Source organism: Ptychodera flava, chromosome 18 (assembly GCF_041260155.1).
Source record: "Ptychodera flava strain L36383 chromosome 18, AS_Pfla_20210202, whole genome shotgun sequence".
Taxonomy (NCBI): Eukaryota; Metazoa; Hemichordata; class Enteropneusta; family Ptychoderidae; genus Ptychodera; species Ptychodera flava.
The window spans coordinates 16,249,538-16,268,994 of record NC_091945.1 but is presented as its reverse complement, the minus strand read 5'-3'; the positions used below and the strand labels follow the sequence as shown (position 1 = coordinate 16,268,994).

General features: G+C 35.3%; 2 protein-coding genes across 6 annotated transcripts in view; one reads left to right on the top strand and one right to left on the bottom strand.

Moving 5' to 3' along the window:
• LOC139116987 (tyrosine-protein kinase Fer-like) overlaps positions 1 to 10,373 on the top strand; it is a 47,588-nt gene extending 37,215 nt beyond the window's left edge. For all 5 annotated transcript variants that reach the window (XM_070679775.1, XM_070679773.1, XM_070679776.1 and 2 more), the window contains exons 12-17: positions 1,079 to 1,252; positions 1,927 to 2,140; positions 2,563 to 2,686; positions 3,594 to 3,751; positions 4,214 to 4,336; positions 5,165 to 10,373. In XM_070679775.1, coding sequence (XP_070535876.1) covers positions 1,079 to 1,252; positions 1,927 to 2,140; positions 2,563 to 2,686; positions 3,594 to 3,751; positions 4,214 to 4,336; positions 5,165 to 5,307 — 936 coding nt within the window. In that variant the 3' untranslated portion in view covers positions 5,308 to 10,373. The remainder of the gene's footprint in view (positions 1 to 1,078; positions 1,253 to 1,926; positions 2,141 to 2,562; positions 2,687 to 3,593; positions 3,752 to 4,213; positions 4,337 to 5,164) is intronic.
• Positions 10,374 to 12,859: 2,486 nt separating this feature from the next.
• LOC139116986 (alpha-1,3-mannosyl-glycoprotein 2-beta-N-acetylglucosaminyltransferase-like) overlaps positions 12,860 to 19,457 on the bottom strand; it is a 67,968-nt gene continuing 61,370 nt past the window's right edge. The window contains exons 11-12 of the mRNA XM_070679771.1: positions 19,061 to 19,231; positions 12,860 to 18,033 (exon numbers count right to left, since the gene is read on the bottom strand). Of these exons, the coding sequence (XP_070535872.1) occupies positions 17,920 to 18,033; positions 19,061 to 19,231 (285 nt within the window). The 3' untranslated portion in view covers positions 12,860 to 17,919. The remainder of the gene's footprint in view (positions 18,034 to 19,060; positions 19,232 to 19,457) is intronic.

Genomic DNA, 19,457 nt, shown 5'->3' with positions numbered 1-19,457 from the left:
AGAGAGAGACGCAGATTAAACAAAAGACTAAAAAACCAACGTTTTTTCTTTATTTTACCATATTTTTTAAACAAAATCAGTTTCGCCGCTGTGGCGAATTAGGATCGATTTTTTTCGCCACTTCGGATTTCGATTCGCATTGGCGAACGCGGCAAATGGGCAGCGCGAACACTGGAGCCTGTTTTGTTAGCGGATACCGGGCAGAGATAAGGCGGCGTTGGACCGCTATTCGATGTAAATGAACACACTGTGACGTCACAGACGGCCAACTATATCCCCGCTATGGGCGTGACCTGAGTGTGGCAAAATGACCCCATGAAGCCCGCGCATAGAAATATAAAAAAAATTAACACTTGCACGTACTTTTAGGTTGCAATTCTGTTGCGAGTGTAATAGTATTGACCCCCTTGAAGATATTCAGTCACACGAACGGGACCATTTCACCAGACCTTTAAGCAATACTCATATTACCCGAAAATAACAGTAAAAAGTTATATGGTGTAAGATGTAAGAGAGGTAACAGTTTTTGAGAAACAATGAGGAAGACATGGCATGATTTGCTGAAAAGGTGCTGTTTAGTCGCCCTGTTAAAAGTGGGTTTTTTGACCATTTCATCTCCAAAAATATGACAAAGTCAAGTTCAGAACAAAAAACAATAAGTGTAATCCTGAAGTTTTGAATGTCAACGCCCATATTCTGACCATGGATAAACATGAAAGTTTTGAAAGATCATTTGAGAAGATCAAAGAAAATTGTGCATACTTTTGGTTCAATAAGCTTTGCAGTGGCGAACTCCATTGGAGTAAGATGGTTATATTTATCTGCAGTCATTACCTACTTCCAAAATCATGAATGAAACAGAATTGATATAAACATTCATCACAATAAGCTCCTTCAGAATCATCTGACATTTCGTCATTTGTACAACTCTCTCTCTCTCTCTCTCTCTCTCTCTCTCTCTCTCTCTCTCTCTCATGTTGTACATATCTTTATTTATTGGTCACCATTTTTTTGACATGTCATATGGTTTTACTTACTTTCAAATTGACGGTGACTAACAATGTTCTTTTTTGAGCAGGGATGTTATCGTCTGGAAGGAGAAGGATTTGCCACCGTTTCTGATCTGATCGAATACCAATTATCAAGTGGCAAGCCAGTTACCAAAGCGTCACTGGCTGTTATTAGCAATCCAATCATCAAAGAGTGGGACCTTACTCATGATGACATCATCATAGGTCAATTCCTCGGCAAGGTAATTCAACCTACAAACAGTATGTCATAGATTGGCTGTGTTTATAATACACCGAAAGCTTTAGAAGGGTTCGCTGTGTGAAAATTTAATGGTGAAATGTACTTTCTTAATACTTTGGTCATAAGCTGTGATCGCATGATGCCAGTTGTGATTTTTTTAAGTTCAATTGTTGACCAAAATTTGATGTGTTCGAATTCTGAAGAAATCTGCAATTTTGTATTTTTGGGGCAATTTTTGTCATTTTTGGTCGAAAAATGTATTTCTCAAAACCTACTTGTTTGATAGCTTTAATATTCGGTATACAGGTTCCTAGGGTCTACCTTAATATGATATATTGAAATTAGAATGAAATCTGCAATTTTGTATTTTGGGGCACTTTGTGCCATTTTTGGTAAAAAAATTTGTTTCTCAAAAACTGCCTGTCTGATAGCTTTGATATTTTTAGTCAGGTCGACCTGAAGTGGGCTATTGAAGATTTCCTCCTCCATCAACACACGTGTCACAAAAAGTTATTCTCTAGGTACTTCAGCTGTTAGGTTGCTTGTTTTAAATTTTCAGAGAAATTTCTTCAATTTTGTATTTTTGTGAAGTTTTCCTAATACATACATTTTTCAGCTTGTTTTGATAACTCTGTGGGAGCAACTCGTGACATTGCCACTATTTTTAAATTGCAGGGTAACTTTGGTGACGTCGTGAAGGGAACCTTGAAGAGAGACAACACCCCAGTCGCCGTGAAGACATGCCGGGAAAATGTCGACCCGACTGTGCGGCAAAAATTCCTGATGGAGGCCAGAATCCTTCGACAGTACGACCATCCAAATATAGTGAAATTGGTCGGAGTTTGTACGGAGAGACATCCAATCTATATTGTGATGGAATTCATCTCTGGTAAATGACAGTGTTCACAGAAAATAAATCTCATTGCACTCCCGAAATAGAGAAATGAAATGAAATGAAAATTCAGTAGATTTTTGATCATATTCAAACTCACAATGTACGGCACCCAGTCACGTAACGAAGACATCACAGTCAAAACCACTCAGCCAAATCCTTCAAGAGTGACACAGTTGACTATTTTAGGATTCTTTTAACATACAGTACATGATTTTCACTGTCTCTGTCATGTTGTAAATGTTGAAAATGTCTCTATGCTCTTTATATAATAATATCAAAACATTTTTGTGGCTTCCTAGATATCATGATATTTCTAGCAATACACCTGAAAGAAAATTAGTTCCAGTAAAAGAATTATTTACAAGTTTTTTTTATCAGAAAAGATTTTCAGTTTCATAATTTTGGCATTTTTCCAGGCGGTGATTTCTTGACATTCTTGCGAAACAAAGGTGGTGGTTTATCAGTGCCTCAGTTGGTGAGAATGAGCGAAAATGCTGCCGCTGGGATGGCCTACCTCGCTTCCAAGAAGTGTATACACAGGTATGTAAACCTATCTCTCTTCAAATTTATGGAATTTCCCTGATATTTTTTCAGTGGATGTCTCATGACGCATGACCCTGTTGTGGCTGTGACTGTTTTGAAAAGTGAGAACTTAGGTTTTGCTCAGAAGTGCCTGCTTGTGTCTCTCACATGGCTGAAAAACAGATTTCAGACTTGTTATGAAGATAATTTTCCATGTGTGGCAAGCCTGTGGAAATTGTATAAATGGACAAGTTTGAAAGATCATTTTAATATCTGTGTTAGCAGGAGCATAAGCAACCTTGAAGGAGCGGATCCAAAACTGGCCAACAAGAAGTTCGGCAAACCAAAATGGAATTCACTTTCAGACAAATAGGCTACAGAAATGATACAAAACAGATTGCTTCTGACCCCTACCTTTATATCCTGTTCACCCCTAATTTCCTGTAAGCAAGTCCACACTTACCATTGATAACAATTGATTTTGGGCCAAACCATGGTGGTAAAAGGGTGAATGCTTTTTACATGAATGCTAGGTTTTATGGTATTATGAAGTCATTGATCCTGAATAACAGAAATATATCCTGCCCTTTTGATGTCACAGATCTCACTCAAAAGTTTTAAATTTTATTTTCAGCCAAATTTGGTCCATGGCATTTGTAGGCACTTGAATATCTGCCAGTCTTCAGAACTGATCTGCATATTTTCTTGTTCACAAATCTGTGAAAAACTATTACAATTTGATATTCATTTAGCAATTATTGTCGTTCCAATTTTGCAGCTTCCCTCTTTTTACCTCAAAATTCATTTAGCTATAAAGAATGCACCTCATAAAGGGATTTCTCGGTATTTGTCTGTCACTGTTATTATCACAGGTGTAATCGCTGTAGCATTCACATTCTTGCAATAAATATTCCACTTTACACAGGGATTTAGCTGCTCGAAACTGCCTGGTTGGTGACAATGACGTTGTCAAAATCAGTGACTTTGGCATGTCGAGGCAAGAGGACGATGGAATTTACATGGTCTCTGGAGGAATGAAACAGATTCCCATCAAATGGACAGCACCTGAAGCCATGAACTATGGTAAGGGTGAATTAGATTTTGGTTGTACAGAGTAGTACCTTTATGAGAATAGTTTTGTGGAGAATATTTATTAAATTCTTCTACCTGAAATACACTTACACTATTTGACAATGCTGTTCATACCCAAATTATAGACGTTAACAAAATTCATTTTATGACAGATAACTTTCTATATCAAAAGCCTCCGTTGATGTTCAGTATAGGGTTTCAGTTGGCATTCACCAACAAAAACCAGCTACCCTACTATGGAATCCATAAAATCTTTTCACAAAACAATAATCATGTCAAAATATGGCAAAATGTATTTGTACATCAGCATGAAGGTATAAAGAAAAAACTAATTTGAGGATGGTCACTGAAAACACACAAAAGCATTTTCCTCTTAATTATGCAAACATTAAAATTTCCTATGGTAAATGATAAATATGTCAAATTCTAACTCTAAATTTCATTTGATGCTAGGTGAATATACAATAGAGTGCGACATTTGGAGTTATGGTATTCTAATGTGGGAGATATTCTCAAGAGGTAATATCCCATACCCAGGAATGGGTAACCAAGTTGCCAGGGAAAAAATTGAAAATGGTAAGTTTTATCTTTTCTGATATTTTTTTTTGCTTGATAGCCAGTTACTACAAACAAAAGTAAATGTGCCCATTAAATGTAAGATCTCCCTTAATATGGAACTTGCTGTTGGGATATATAAAATAATTATGTTTAATACTAGGCTCTTGCTATTAAAGCCGTATTACAACTGAAAACTATTCTAGGGGGTATATTATTTACAAAGAAGGCACCATAACTTGATCAGATATATACTTTCAGGATTTTCTTGGCTGGTCCCCTCCTCAGTGACAAGCACAAAGAGGCAGGTAATGGGAAAACCGCCATTACGAAATCTGATTGGTTGAATCATGGGGCGCTGTCATTGGCTGTTCAATTTTACTTGGAAGTAAAGCTAAAATTATCACAGCTTCATGATGCGAACATGGCTAGAATTTGACCAAGAATTTAATAACCATACTTATAAGTTTTGAAGCTACCAGACTAGACTAAAATCACGCGACAAAAAAGGATGCACTATGTGCGGACATGTGCAATTAACAACTTCCCGGAGACCAAAGACTACCACATTTCAAAATGGCGGTTTGCCTGTATCTGCATCTTACTACGTGCTGCTGGTCTGGTCTCGTGAGACGCAGTGATCAGCGAAAGGATTTTCTTATTCTACTGCGTTACCCACTATCATAAGAGAGCACCAAAAACTATTCTGTAGATAACATCAAGACTTTAACCAATCAGAGTATTTCATCGCACTAACATGATAACCTTTCGCTACTGGGACACAATTGTATTTTGCTGCTTGAATATTTTACAAGTTGATGGGGTTTCCTCTATTTTCTGTGTGAACAGGTTACAGAATGACGGCACCAGAGGGCACCCCGCCAGAAGTTTATGACATCATGAAGAAATGCTGGCAGTACCACCCGGCAGACAGAATAACATTCGATGAAATTCACAAAATACTGAAAAAGCTCTGCAAAACCGTCAGATAAAGTCACTTTTCAGTGTAGCGGTAGAAACCTTGAGTAGTTTGAAATATTTGAAATGATAAGCAGTATTTACAAGCAAAATATCAGACCGTCTTCCCCACACTTTGCCTTTTTTGGCATGTTCAACAATATTGCCAGTTACATGGAGCAAACTCTCCATTCTTTATATATTGAATTGAATTTGTAAGAAATGATCAAATGTTTTCTTCGGGCACAGAATTCCTAAACATTTGTATTAGAAAATATACTTGGAAGTAGTTGATGACATCAAACTAAATTTCATAACATGCAATATAGAAATGGGTTTCGATGTATATTGAAAGAAAATATATTTTGACAGGAAAATTTACTGTATTGTTGATCATGGTGGAGTTATGATGAGCGAAATTTTTGTAACAGTGAAAATATGCGACAAGTGGATAAAGATTTTCAGATGGCAAGATTTGTTACTGTTTCACGTCCATACATAATGATTATCAGAGACCTTTTTAACATAAAACCGTATTCACTTACAAGTTTTGTTTTTTTTTCCAAGAATTGCTGTCATAACTAATTTTCAAGGGAAAAGTCCACTCCGTGAGCAAAATGTTGAACATGACATAACCATCATAAATATCAGGATATTAATGGATTCGTGAGAGTGCGACACTGAACTAACATACTCTCCGTTTTCATAGAATTTATGGCAAAGAACAGTATCAGCTTGCTCTACCAGTGTCCATGCAGTGAGATATTGCTTTGTTCTGTAGATTTTGTATTATGTATGGGATTTTCAGACTCATAATTATCTACTTCTATTCTGAAATCTGTACCAGACAACAATGCTTTCCACAGAAAAAAACCAAAAAACCTTCATGCCAGTTGATATGCAAGTATAATATCTATAAGATATTTGACTGCACTTTCTTCAAAGAGTATCTGTACAGGGATTTATGAAAACAGTGTAACCCTAAGAAATAAGCCACAGTGCCTTTTATGAAAGTCTTCCTTTGCATGTATGAACAACGTTGCTATCACATTCTGACCACCACGGGGTGGGGGCCACTGGAAGTCGTGATGCTTCTCATGTCATATTCATGAGTGATCTCTTGGAATGAGTTCAGTTACACCATTTTAGCTTTCTGTTTTGCTATCGGAACTTTTGCTCGAAAACCTTTAAAAAAGACGTTTTGGAAAGTACATATTTCGGAATGTACATATTTTTATATCTTCCGAAAAAAGCAATACTGCATTGAAAATAACTAATCCAGTAGGTCAAAGATGACTTCAATAATACGCTATACCCGGCTTAAAAGGGTTTCTTCATTTATTTTACGTGTGACAAATATTTATTTGGAAGCTGCCAAGTCGGGAAATGCTGAAACTTTGGATTGAATTATTTATGGAGCTGTGCTTGGCCAGGGATTGGCTTTTTAAACTTGATGCCTAATACAGCGGTGAAGGACTATGAAATTGGTCGATACAAGCAAAGACATCGGCCAAAAGTTACATGAAAAAGCAGACAGTCATTGAAAGAATGGCTTGTTGTAATACAGCGTTTCAAAGACAATTTCTGTAGTATTTTAGCCTGCCAATCAATCTATTGTTATTGCAGTGTTTAGATGAAATATGAAACAAATATAAAAACCAATCATGTAGCATTGTAGAATTTTTTGGAATGTGATTAGTATTTATAAAAGAGCTGTTGACGTTTCTTTTCTTTGAAGTCTGGAGTACATCAGCTAATGTCTTCCCTTCTAATGCAGAGAGTGTGACAGGCCAACAATTGTCTCCTGCAAAGATCATGTACCTCAACATAATTTTTTCCCATTTCACACTACTATTTAATACCCAGGCAATGTTGTAAACTACTTATTCAAGTCAGCATTGGTGGTAAAATCAACATTTTTAATATGGTTTCTTTCTTTATAGTAGGAAAAATCGCCCGCATGATAGATATCAATGAAGAATTAATCTTGTGACATCTTTGCATTCTTGTTTGAACATCACATATATAAAGGTTATAAATTATAATGGAATAAGTGTGGATCATTTTCACACAGTGCTCTGCACTGACCTTTTTTTATAAAATAACTGCATTTGTGCCTTATTGAAGTTTACAAGGAGATTTTGTGCCATTATGTCTAGCCTGTATAATGAGACAGAGGTTTATCAAGTGTTTTCTACAGTGTGGTATCCCATAATTATTAACAACCTTGACCTTCGACAATCAATGAGAAGTATGTAACTGTCACGTCCTTACTTCCATATGTAATACCTACTAACAAGAGACAATAGCTTTATACATAGTTCTGAGGTGCCACCTCGTGTATTTCATACATCTTCCTGTGCACAGGGTGTCATGGTGTTCACTGACCAATCACAGAAATTTCGTAGGTCACATGATACATGTCAGCCAATGAAATCAAACACAATGGAAATACTAGGTGAAAATTTCATACACATCATTTTTTCTTTCTGTCCATAAAGTCAGAAGTGAATTTTTATTTGAAAACCATCATCTGAATAGTTTTAGTGTTGCTAATCAGTATTTTAAGTCTACAAGTATAGAGTTACGATTATATTTAATTATCACGAAGACAAACTTTAATAGACAACGTGAATTCTTATGCATTATTAGGTAAGAAACTATTTACAGTCTGTTTTCATTTTAATCAGGTATAGGATTGTTTACCAGGCATAGTGATAATTCACATTTGTGTAATTCCACAAATAATTGGATTATGGATGTTTATTTAAATAATTGTGTGGGATGTAACATGATTTCAGATTTTGATTTCGTTGTGAAGTATCTTGTAGGATATGAAGCATGAAGTTTCAAAAATTGTCAGTTTTCACATAATTTTGTTTGTTTCCAACTAAAATTCTGCTCTGTTGCATTTTGACATTATTGGACGTTTTCACCTCATATAAAATAGGGCATGTTTTGTCAAGGCCAATTGAGGGCGCTGTCCATAAAAGCGATCATACTGAGTGCAAAATTGGTAGAAATTCATAAAAAATGAATGCTTGAAATAGAAAACGTTCCCCATGTAGCTGTTACTGCCATTTTCATTGTACAGTAATACTGCAGATTTTGCCAGTTTAAATAACTATCATTTGTTACACCATGCAAAGGGTTCAGCCCATGCTACATTCCAGCCAGGCTACCAGAGGTTAGAAAATTAATGTTCACATTTTAAACTCAGTGTATATTCACCCATTATTGTGCATTATCATATTTGTTAGGATAGTTTTACCAGATTTCTTGATGTCAGGTTGATTTTGTAGACTGCAAATTATTTGATAATCCTGAATCTGCCAATGTGTGTTCTGTTGCCTAATTTCTGTATCAGCATTTGTTCATTCCATTGTGATTAACCGACAATTGTAGAAGTTAGACCAGTTTCATCACACTGTGTACTTGTCAGGGTATCCCATAATATGTTACATCAGGCACCAAGTCTTTTTATGGTAGTATAGGCTTTGGCCAGCACTCTTTAGTCAAATTATTTCAATACTTTTCAGGTCTACCGCTTGGAGAGACTTATTTTAACCTGTTCACCCCCAATTCCCTGTAAACAGGTCAACTACCACCATTGATAACAATGAGATTTGGCCAAACCATGGTGGTGAAAGGGTTAAAAGCTCTTGGAGTCATGAAAATTTTCACCATAATTTTTCAAACATCAACAATTTTGCTTTTCCCTATAGAGTTAACACAGGACGTGGCCATTTTGAATTTCAAATATCAATTAATAATTAATATCAAACTTTGCGCAGTGACCCCTAATTTTTGTTCGTGATTTACTAAGAAAGTGGTTGAAAGTTTGTTTTGAGGAAAAGTTTGGGCAAAATTTCGATCTTTCACTTTTGAGGTGCATACTTCCTTAAAGTCACCATGTTCACTATGCTTGCAAAACATTTACAGGCCTGTAATCTATGCAAGTGAAAATTACTTGACAAATTTTTGCCTCCAAAATATCAGAGTTATGATCATTTAAATCCAGTGCCAAAAATTTAAGAAAAAAATTTTGTGCCAAAATGATTTTGGATGAGTTTTTCCCCGAGACAGAGGTTCAAGCAGTGGAGATATTTATGTATGAAGAGAATGCATAGAGAAATTACTGTACATTTTGACTTATTTGATAGTTTAGAATGTATTCAGTAAATTTGTGTTTGAACTAGTATGAATGTTTGTTGTTAGACAAGTGGCAGCTGTTTATTATAATAGCATGATAAAAACATAGCAGCGATGAAACTCGTAAAAGAGATGCTTTTGCAAAATTCCCATAAAGTGATGTGACTGTCATGCAGGTCAACTTGAGAATCAGTCAATAAGTTCTAAACAAACTTGAGTGAATCCCTTTATTTAGTCCTTGTGTTTTTCCTGAATTTTTTAACCAGATGAAGTTTCATGTCATCATGCGTATGTTATTGTTGAACTTGTAAAACAATTGTTTACACCAGTTAACATTTCTTTTTTAATTTTATAGCTTTCCTGGTATTTAAAGTCTTTTTTTCTAGTGTTTATTTCACAATGCTGTCAATCAGTTTACCTGTTGAAAATGTCCTGGGCTTGAAATAATATTTCGTGAGGCATTGGCCTCCTTGTTCTTCATCGTAGTACCAGAGTTCAGACACCTCAAAGGCAACCACAAAGTTTTGCACCTCCCCTCCCCAAAGAAAATTAGATTAAAATTTATCTAAAATTGTGGGTTTCATTGTTGCCAATAAAAAGGAATAGAAAAACATTTTTTTCCATTTTGTAATTCAAGAATTTGTAAATTTTAAGCTGTAAGTTTTCAATGCAGAAGTGTAAACCACAAAATTTGCAAAATGTAAGAAACACTTGTAATACAAACAGTTATATAATGCTTTTAATACCAGTATTCCTACTCTTGACAAAATAAAAAAGGATGGCGTAGAATGGTGCCTTTTGATTCAATTCATATGTAAAAAATGTTTTTCGTTTTTTTTTGTCCATTTACCAGATTCATCTGAGTCTTACATAGATATGTTGTTAATAATCAGGAGTTTCCAACAGCTGTATATTGGACTGTGCTTGCAATAAAATATGAATAAAGTAAGAGGCTGTCCTATCATTTCATTGGTGATGTCGGGATGAGATATCTCGCGGGTAATCCAGGATTTTCTCGAATTGTGTGCCATTTGTCATAAAGATGGGGTAGACATATTTGGGAGAGTTTGAGAAGCAGGAAAATACAGTAATTTACCAATTCCATTTGATCATCACATCTAGCAATGAAATGACTATGAAGATGATATTTCCCAAAATTTGCATTGCGATGTTTTTCAAACATGCAAATGTACGCTGCGCTTCTGTTCCTAGATACTGAACTGCAAACATTCCTCACATACTGTTTTGTGAACACAATCACAGCAGAATGACTGGCATAATTTTTCCTCTCCTCATGATATAACATCACTGGTAATATTTGATTAGTAGCTCTTCAAAAATATCTATATCTTAATCATGTTCAGGTAATATGCACCCTCGCTCAAATTTTCCTCAAGGAATCTTTCAATCATACACTTTCAAAATCAGGAATAAAAACTGTTGGTCACTGTTTAAATTTTGGTACTAGAAAAACTTACAAATTACACAAGATTTACCGATATTTGAATTCAAAATGGCAGCCATCCATGTGTTATGGTAACTCCATGGAGAAAAATAAAATTTTCGATTTTCAAAAACCGAAGACGAAATTTGTACTCAAATAGTTTCAAAATGAACCTTCACAAGTGGTAGATCAGAAAAGAATTGAAAAAGTTTTAGAGTCTAAATATCTGTCCCTGAGGCGCATTCTACCTTAAAGAAAACTCACTATGCCTAATCTCATTGTGAGCTCTACACACGGGAGAGAATAGGAAGACCTATAGAAGTAGAGAATAGGTGGAAAGGAAATCAATCTATCTATGAATAAAATTAAATTATAAACATCTGAAAATAAATTGGTGTGATTTCTGCAATGAGGGAAAGAACATTACTCAATATCTATTTAATTTTATTTACAATTCAATTGTTATTCATACATTGCTATTAATACAATTTTATCTTTGATACAGTAGAATGAAAGTAAGAAACATCAGGATTACATGCTCATACAAGAAATGGAAAATGTTCTCCAAAGTATAAACAAAATGAGTGATTGGTACTTTAAAGGGAGGCTGTCGTTGGAACTACACATGTGCAACTTTCTTGTTTACAAACAATGCATTTCTTGCACGATGTCTAGGTACACCATGTAAACATAGCTGAATCTAGGTACACCATGTAAACATAGCTGCATGCGACATTTACATTGTAAATGTTACGATATTCATTGTTAACAAACATGTATTAACTTTCACCATCACCAACATACCTGAATTCAGTGTTTACATCGGTCGTTAGGGATCCCTGGAAACCTTTGAGCAGAGTTCCGATGACAGCCTCTCTTGAATAATGTGGGAGAATGATACCCAATACCACTAGAATTTCACATAAATGATGCAAGCTACAATCAAATGGGGATAAAAGTAATAGTGGGCAAAGAGTAAAACAAAGAAATCAAGGTTGATAATGAAAGATTTCAGGGCATGCTTAAACTATGTTCAGTGTTAAGGTAGTTTATGCCTTGAAAGTGAAAGACTTAGACTTCTTTGATCAAACTTTCTTCAATGAAACTTTCAATCATTCTCGTACCAAATCAACAATAAAACTTAGGGTCACTGTGCAAAGTTTGGAACTAGCGAAACAAATTACCAAACGTTTTGCGATATTTGAAATTCAAAATTACCGCCGTTGTGTTAACTCTATGGGGAAAAATAAAATTTTGGATTTTCGAAAACTAAGATGGTAAAAGTTTTTCTTTCTGCTAGTGGTAGATCAGAAAAGAACTGTAGGAAATTTGAGTCGGAATGTCTGTTCACAGGGCAAATTCTACCTAAAACACTTCTATTCTATGCTGTTTAGCACTGTAATTCGACAAAGGTGAAGTTTGCATTTTGGTGACAGAAAGGACGAGTTGGATCTGGTAGTGTACTGTGAGTGAGAACAAGGGAAATAGCTATTGAGGCTATTCGGGAGATAGCTGAGCAAAAGGTCATGAATGAAAATCCCAATCTGATATTCAAACTGATTGTAGATGTTCAAGACATTCAACTTCTTGAAGATTGGTTCATTAGGAATAGTCAGTCACTTGAAGATTAAACTCTTTACTCCCTTTTTTTCAAATATGGAATTGAAGTAATGTGATAAACATTTCCCCACAACTCCAAACAGTATGAAATATGAGGAAGGATAATAGCATTGTACAGTGTTAATGAGAATGTGCTGGAAATATGTGCCAAAGGTTTGCCAATAAACCTATTTTTGGACTGATTTTGGTACAGACTTCATGAACGTGGTGTTTAGAGATTTGGTGGTGGTCGATTCAACTCCCAGATGTGAAATATGATCTACTAGGTTCTGTTGGATTTTGTGTATGACAACGAGACTATGAAGCAACACAAACATACACTACGGTGTCTAGAGGGTCAAAATAAAATCAAGTAATATACTCAATAAAAGTTATGGAAGACCTGAGTTTATTTTACGATTCATAACTACAATCATCGGGTACATTGTTACGTTCTGTTTATTGTTTACATAGACCTTATATACAATCTGCGTGACAAATGAAGGCATCTCTATCTACTGCCAAATGTATTTTTTCAAATAACTGAAATTAGCATTAATCCATCTACTTGCAAAAATTTGAGTTAAAGCTGGAGTGAACATTTCATTTTCCCGTGGAATGTTAGATAACAAAATTGCTCTCGAATACATACAGCCATAGATGTATATCAATGTACAAGGAGGTAGCAGAACAAAGCACTATAATGAGAAAATAGAAAGCGCAAGTAGTTTCTAGAAAAGAGGTTTTTCAAAGTTCCGGATACAATTTACCCATGCAAATGATAGGAACAAAGATAATGACCACAATGAGTGTTTACAGTAAGTGTTTTGGGATTGTGTTCCCAAATGTGTAAATGGAACATTCCTGTAGCACTGCCAACAGTACACAGCAGAAGGCAAACTGTAGCGCCCTCTGTTGACAAAGTATAACCCTCATGTGACAAAGACTACATCCTTTGAGGAAACGGAAAGAATTGTTCAAGAAGGAACTCTTGCACAAGATGAGTTTAAGTTTGCATAGAAACAGATGAAACTAAAACTTTTTCAAAACATTTCTGGAATATTGACACGTGATAGTGGAAAAAATCAACCCAACATGCAGAAGGCAGGCCTTGACATTACAGGTTCACCAATTTTGAACACTTCTTGAGATTTCAAAGGTGACATTCTTGGAAACTTCTCCCTCTACAGAAATTGCAAGTTATGTGGATAGTAGACTGACAGTTTACTTGGCCAACTCTCAAGCATACTGCCTTGAAAGTTCCTGTGGTTAAAAAACCAAGTGATGTTTCTCATTGATGAAAAACCATATAGTGGTTTGTTCAGAACTTTATAAAATAACTATGAAAGAACTTTATAAAATCTGGACTGAAAGATCTGTCGCCTGAGGGCGCTGTCTAGAGAGCGTCCTTGAGCGACGGATTTTTCAGTCTAGGTAAAACCACACAGCCTGAAAAGACGCACGGTAGATGTTACAGATAATTACAAAACATGCATGATGCACCTCATTGCATTTGGTGTTTTAGTTCTATTTCTATTACCATGTACAAATTTTCACTAAACTGAGTACCTGCGTTATACTTAATGGACATAAAAAATTTTGTTTAGTTGCTCACAAACCTGTGTAAACTTCTAACAACGTGTATCAGTAAGATACCACAATAAAGGAATACAGATCATATTTCCAGATTTAGGCACGTCCAACTTTTGCTTAGAGAAAGCGAGAAGTTGAGATCAAATGCAATGAGTTTCATTGAGATTCATAAAGCAATGTGAGTGTTTTATCTAAAGACCTTTCAAAAATGACTACAGATTGGAGTTCAAACTCCTTGTTAAATTGCTAGCCAGCTATTCCAAAGTTCCTGCGTAATTACTGTCAAATTACATAACTCAACGATCAAGCGACTGTCCAGTGCATCCTATTAACACGTACACAGGTCCATGGAATTATAGAAAATTGAAAATCCTTAGAGGATGTTTATTGCAATATTAAAGCTTGAATAAAGTCACAAAATGAAGTTGTAGTTCAGTCTCGCATTTTCGAGAAATAAACATTACTTTTAAAATCACATGCATTATAAGTTTGGTGGCTAATTCACCAACTCTCCTCTTCTCTGATAAATGTTGGCATGATGATTGTTCATATCTGCCCTTCATAAAGTGTAAGCAAAAGCATGTTTGAAAAAATTAACAGAACAGTAAGTCAACAATAAAAGATTACAGAACATTTCAAAGGATAATAGCACTGCGGCACAAGGTAACATTTTCAGTGGTTGGCTAAATTGCAGCTCTACGGCTGAAAAATCACAGCCTGTCATTTCTATCCCAGAAAACTCAAATTATAAACCAAATACATTATTATCTTCCATGCAGCTCAGGCATGCTTGACATGAGTACATAATTTCATTGACGTAGCATGATGTCCTTTGCTATCCTGAAATACGATTGAGTTAGGCCATTATCTGCCAATGGGACTGCCTTGCCTGTTGCCAGCCATGAAATTTTCTCGATATGATAACCTCAAAAGTGCTTGCAGTCTTGGTGTTGAAACTTAGCCACCTCATCTTGTCTATCTTGGACATTCTATCAAAACCAGACACCCTGTACAGCCCATCTCAAAAGACGGTTCATATTTTATTGTACACAGACTCTGTAGCCTACTTAAGGGTCTATCCTGCAATAAACCTTTAATAGGCAAGAACACCTGTGCATCTCATTAATAGTTGTTGGATGTACTGTGTCCATCTACGTCAAATTTCTCTCATCTAATGCTAAATCTCCTGAATAATTATATTCATTTATGCAAATGTATTCATGGATGTAATTTGAATATGCACATTGATCGACGAGTCATCAATGGAGAATATTTGATTGTGCATTACGTAGTTTTCTCATCTTTGGTGATTAATAAAACCGCAAGTGGCAGTAGTTCAATGTCTGTGGGGAAAAAAGACAAAAACTTTCGAAAAAATTCCTTCCGACATAAAACAAATTATTGACAACCGCAACTTGTAACCACAAGGTCTATGGTAAGTACAACTATTATTACACATCACTGGACCCCCTTAAAATCATACTGGAATTTAATAAATATTAAAGAAATTAGCACAGTACTCACTTAAAATGGATAAGTATATCTTGGCATATTTTGTTTAATTACTACAGTCAAAGAAAACCCTTGAACTTCAATTAAAAGGACACTTCCACAGCATAGAGCAGATAGTTGTGTCTGAATTTATTTGATATCATGGTAATTTACGTGGAACTTCTCATGAAATTCGTTAAAAAAGCAATAGTTTTAAAACATTACAATCTTTCCTTCTGCGCATCTAAGCTTGGCAACAGCAAACATTGTAACACACCTGGTCCAAACTCTCTGTCCTTAATTTATGGTCACCTGGCGTGCATTACTTTGACACTGGTACATGAATAGAACAAATTACCAATCAACAGTTTCCAAAACTGTTGACCGGTTATCAGTTCAGTAAACGATTGACTGTGACTGGGGAAGTTTGAAAGTGCTGTTTACACATGCGCACATTCTAGAAAGTGTGAAGAAGATGGCAGTGTCGCCTGCAACCAAGACAAGGGATGATAGCTGAGGAACTTCTTGATTTTTTGGCAAGAGAGTTCAATGGAGTGTGTTACAAAACACATATTGACTGCCTGTTTTTGGATAAGAGCATACGTTTTCCTTCTCTCTGGCCTGAGGGTCAGCTATCTGTTTCCCATGGCCTACGGCCTCATAAAACATGTTGTTTTGGGAATGACTCTCAAGCCCCTGGGCAACAAATGTATACAGTTACTGTACCGGCCAGTCAATATATGTATACAGTCATAGACTGTTTGCAAAGACTCCTACACAGGAATGCCAAGATGTGTTCAAGCTCATTTTGTTCGCAACTACAGATCCTAAAGGGTCAATGTTGCAACTCACATTTTGGGGATAAATTGCATTTCTGATTTCTCTCTATGTCAAAATAACATAGTTATTTGCAGCACGGAGCAATGATAATTCACACAGCAGAAACTGAATGTATTTCAACAAAATTTACCATTTACATATAAAGGGCAAGTATAGTAGCTGTAACTTTTGACGGTTTTCTACGTTTTTCTTTTTAGTATTGTATGTCAATTGTAAGTTCACAAACCATTCAGCTTGCCAACATAGTATCCATACGCGTAAAACGAAATTTTGTTTACATTTGAATTCTAGCACACACCAGAATTCACTTGTCAACAATAATAATGCAGTCTACACATGTATAGGCTGAGTTGACAAGCTGAATACTGTGTATCTCAACATGCTTTGGGGAGTAGAACAACAAACTGTAGTTGACATTAACATCAAAAATAGAGGAAAAAATCATAAAACGCCACAGTTCCTACTGGCCCTTTAAAATATGAAAACTATTTACAAGTTGATTTACATAGCAACAGCCACTTTCCTTTGAATATCAACTGTTTACCCTGTTAACACAAGTATTTGCACTGGTATCACAAAGTCTGTACTTCTTTTTCACCAATACCTTGTACAGCCCTGATGTTCAAAAAAGCACACATTGCGACTATCGACAGCAAAACTAGATTGACGTGGACAGTGAAAAACAGAAACTTCAAATCTAACAGATCTCCAGGTGTACAGGTGTACATATTTCAGGTCAAATGCAGAACGCCAAACATTCACAATTTTTGAAAGAAATTATGATATTTATCAAAAATGACCATACCGTAACAATAAAGAAACCATTGCAGTATGACAAATACTATTGCCGGGGAAAAAATGTCTGCTCTCACTGTAATATGAGTGGTAAAATTCACACCATGACATATGTCTATATTTTGTCAAGAATGTTTTTTTTTCTTCTATGGAATGAAATCATTAAGCAAATATTTGTACAGGAAAAAAGAAAAATAAAATTGAGTGCTGTCTAAACAACAGGATTATACCGGTAATTTTTTACTGATGCCATCTATATTCCATTGGTATGATAAGTTGTTGGTTTTGTAGTTATTCCAAATGGACATGTTGTCAGAGAGAGTACAGAGGTCATAGGTCAAAGTTCATGATATGAAATGTAAGGATATACTAATAAGTACTGCATATTTATTTCCAAAAACTAAATTTATAATGAATATTTTAGACCTCAAAGAGATCAAAATATTCAAACATTGAGAAAGAAAAAATTTCAGATTTAATAAATCATAACAAATATTCCAGCATGAATGAAACGCAAGCAAATGAGTTTTTGTTTTGAATTTCTTGATTTTTTAAACTTTTTTCACTCAGGTCCATTTTTCTAATAAACATACTCCGTCTTTGGGCAGAAAGTACTCCATACTGTGTTGAGGTCCTTTACTCCAGTTCAACATTCTGCCGCGATACAAAAATACACAAGCTTTTCTGTGTAAAAAATTAATTGAAAAATTTGCAAGGTTCCTGAAGTTGTGTGTTAGCTCCAGGTCAGATCATATCCTTCCCAGGACTCTGAGGGCGCTAGATATACTCTGATGTGATTGTATATGCAGGTCACAACCCCTTTGTAGCCAGTCCTTGGAACACCAGCCTGGAACACAGATTAGAGAGAAGAAGATATTGTATGTGAATAAAGTAAGGCTATTTTACAGGTCTTTTTTCACAATAAAATGTTTCACATAAAAGGTCTCCATTTCTATATGCTTGAAATCAAAGAGGAAAAAAAGGCCATAGTAGTTAATTCTTTGTTTCACGTACACTCAAAATTTTTAAAGTTAAGCGCGTAACTAAAAAAACACACGCAGAAAATTGTACACATACAAGTTTTATATTTACTTGATTGTTTCCATGTAATATGAGCAAAAACTTCTTTTCCAAATTCACAATTTACTCTACAATGAGACATTCTGCAGGCATGCAGGCTAAGCTAGTATATTTTACAAAATTTGTAAATATAGATCTATAGTCAGAAAAAACTGCGTGATAAAGTCCCATTCAAATACACTGGTTTTTTTACCTGAAAAACTCCAAAAGCTACATGAGCTGGGATATAAAATGGAGAATTTAATTGCTCTGGCCTAACTTGAAAAATCACAGAAGATGTATACAAATTTTCTGTTGATTACTACAATGTTTTCCTTGAATAACATTTTCTGGTATGCTTATGAAAAGCTTTTGTGATTATTTTAACAGAAATCTACCGAGAGCATAATATTTGGATATTGTTCAAGCACTTCTTGTCAATTTTCTAAAAGTCTTTAAAACACTTCATTGTCATTGCAATATCAGTTTTTGGGTATAATTAAACGATTTGATAACTGAAGGTTGTTGGTGTGAATATCATCTATTGTGAAATATGGAATTATCACTTAAAATTTAATTCATTTAGAAAACATAACTTCCATGAATTATACAGAGCAAGTATCTGCACTATATATCAAGCTAAAGACTATGAGAACACAACTGCTCTATGAATCACATTCCTTTTTCTGAAAGAGCGTTTCATACTTCACTTGTTACATGGCCATTACTGGCATGAAATGCAAGTCTGAAATATCGCCACTCTATGTGGCACATGATCGGCAAAGAAACAAAATCACAAAAATCTAGAAACTTACCTTAAAATCATTCATGATTCCAAGAACTTTTGCATGGTTTTTAAATGTATCTTTATCTGTGTACTGGATTCTGACAACTGTGTGTCCCAGACCATTCTCTTTGGTCAGCTGATTCAAAGTGATACTTGGTGCATCGTACACCTCTTTTAAAAATGCTGCATCATAGTTTGTCTGTCGAAATGTTAGAGATGGAGAGAGAGAGAGAGAGAGAGAGAGAGAGAGGAGAGAGAGAGAGAGAGAGAGAGAGAGGGAGGGAGAGAGAGATGAATATACCAATACGGGAAGAGAAAATGTCGGAATCCTTTAAATTTGTTAAATTATGAAACAAGACCACGACATTGGCTTCAGCAATAAATTTTATCAGGAAAATGTTCTGCTGTCAATTCCAAAACATCAA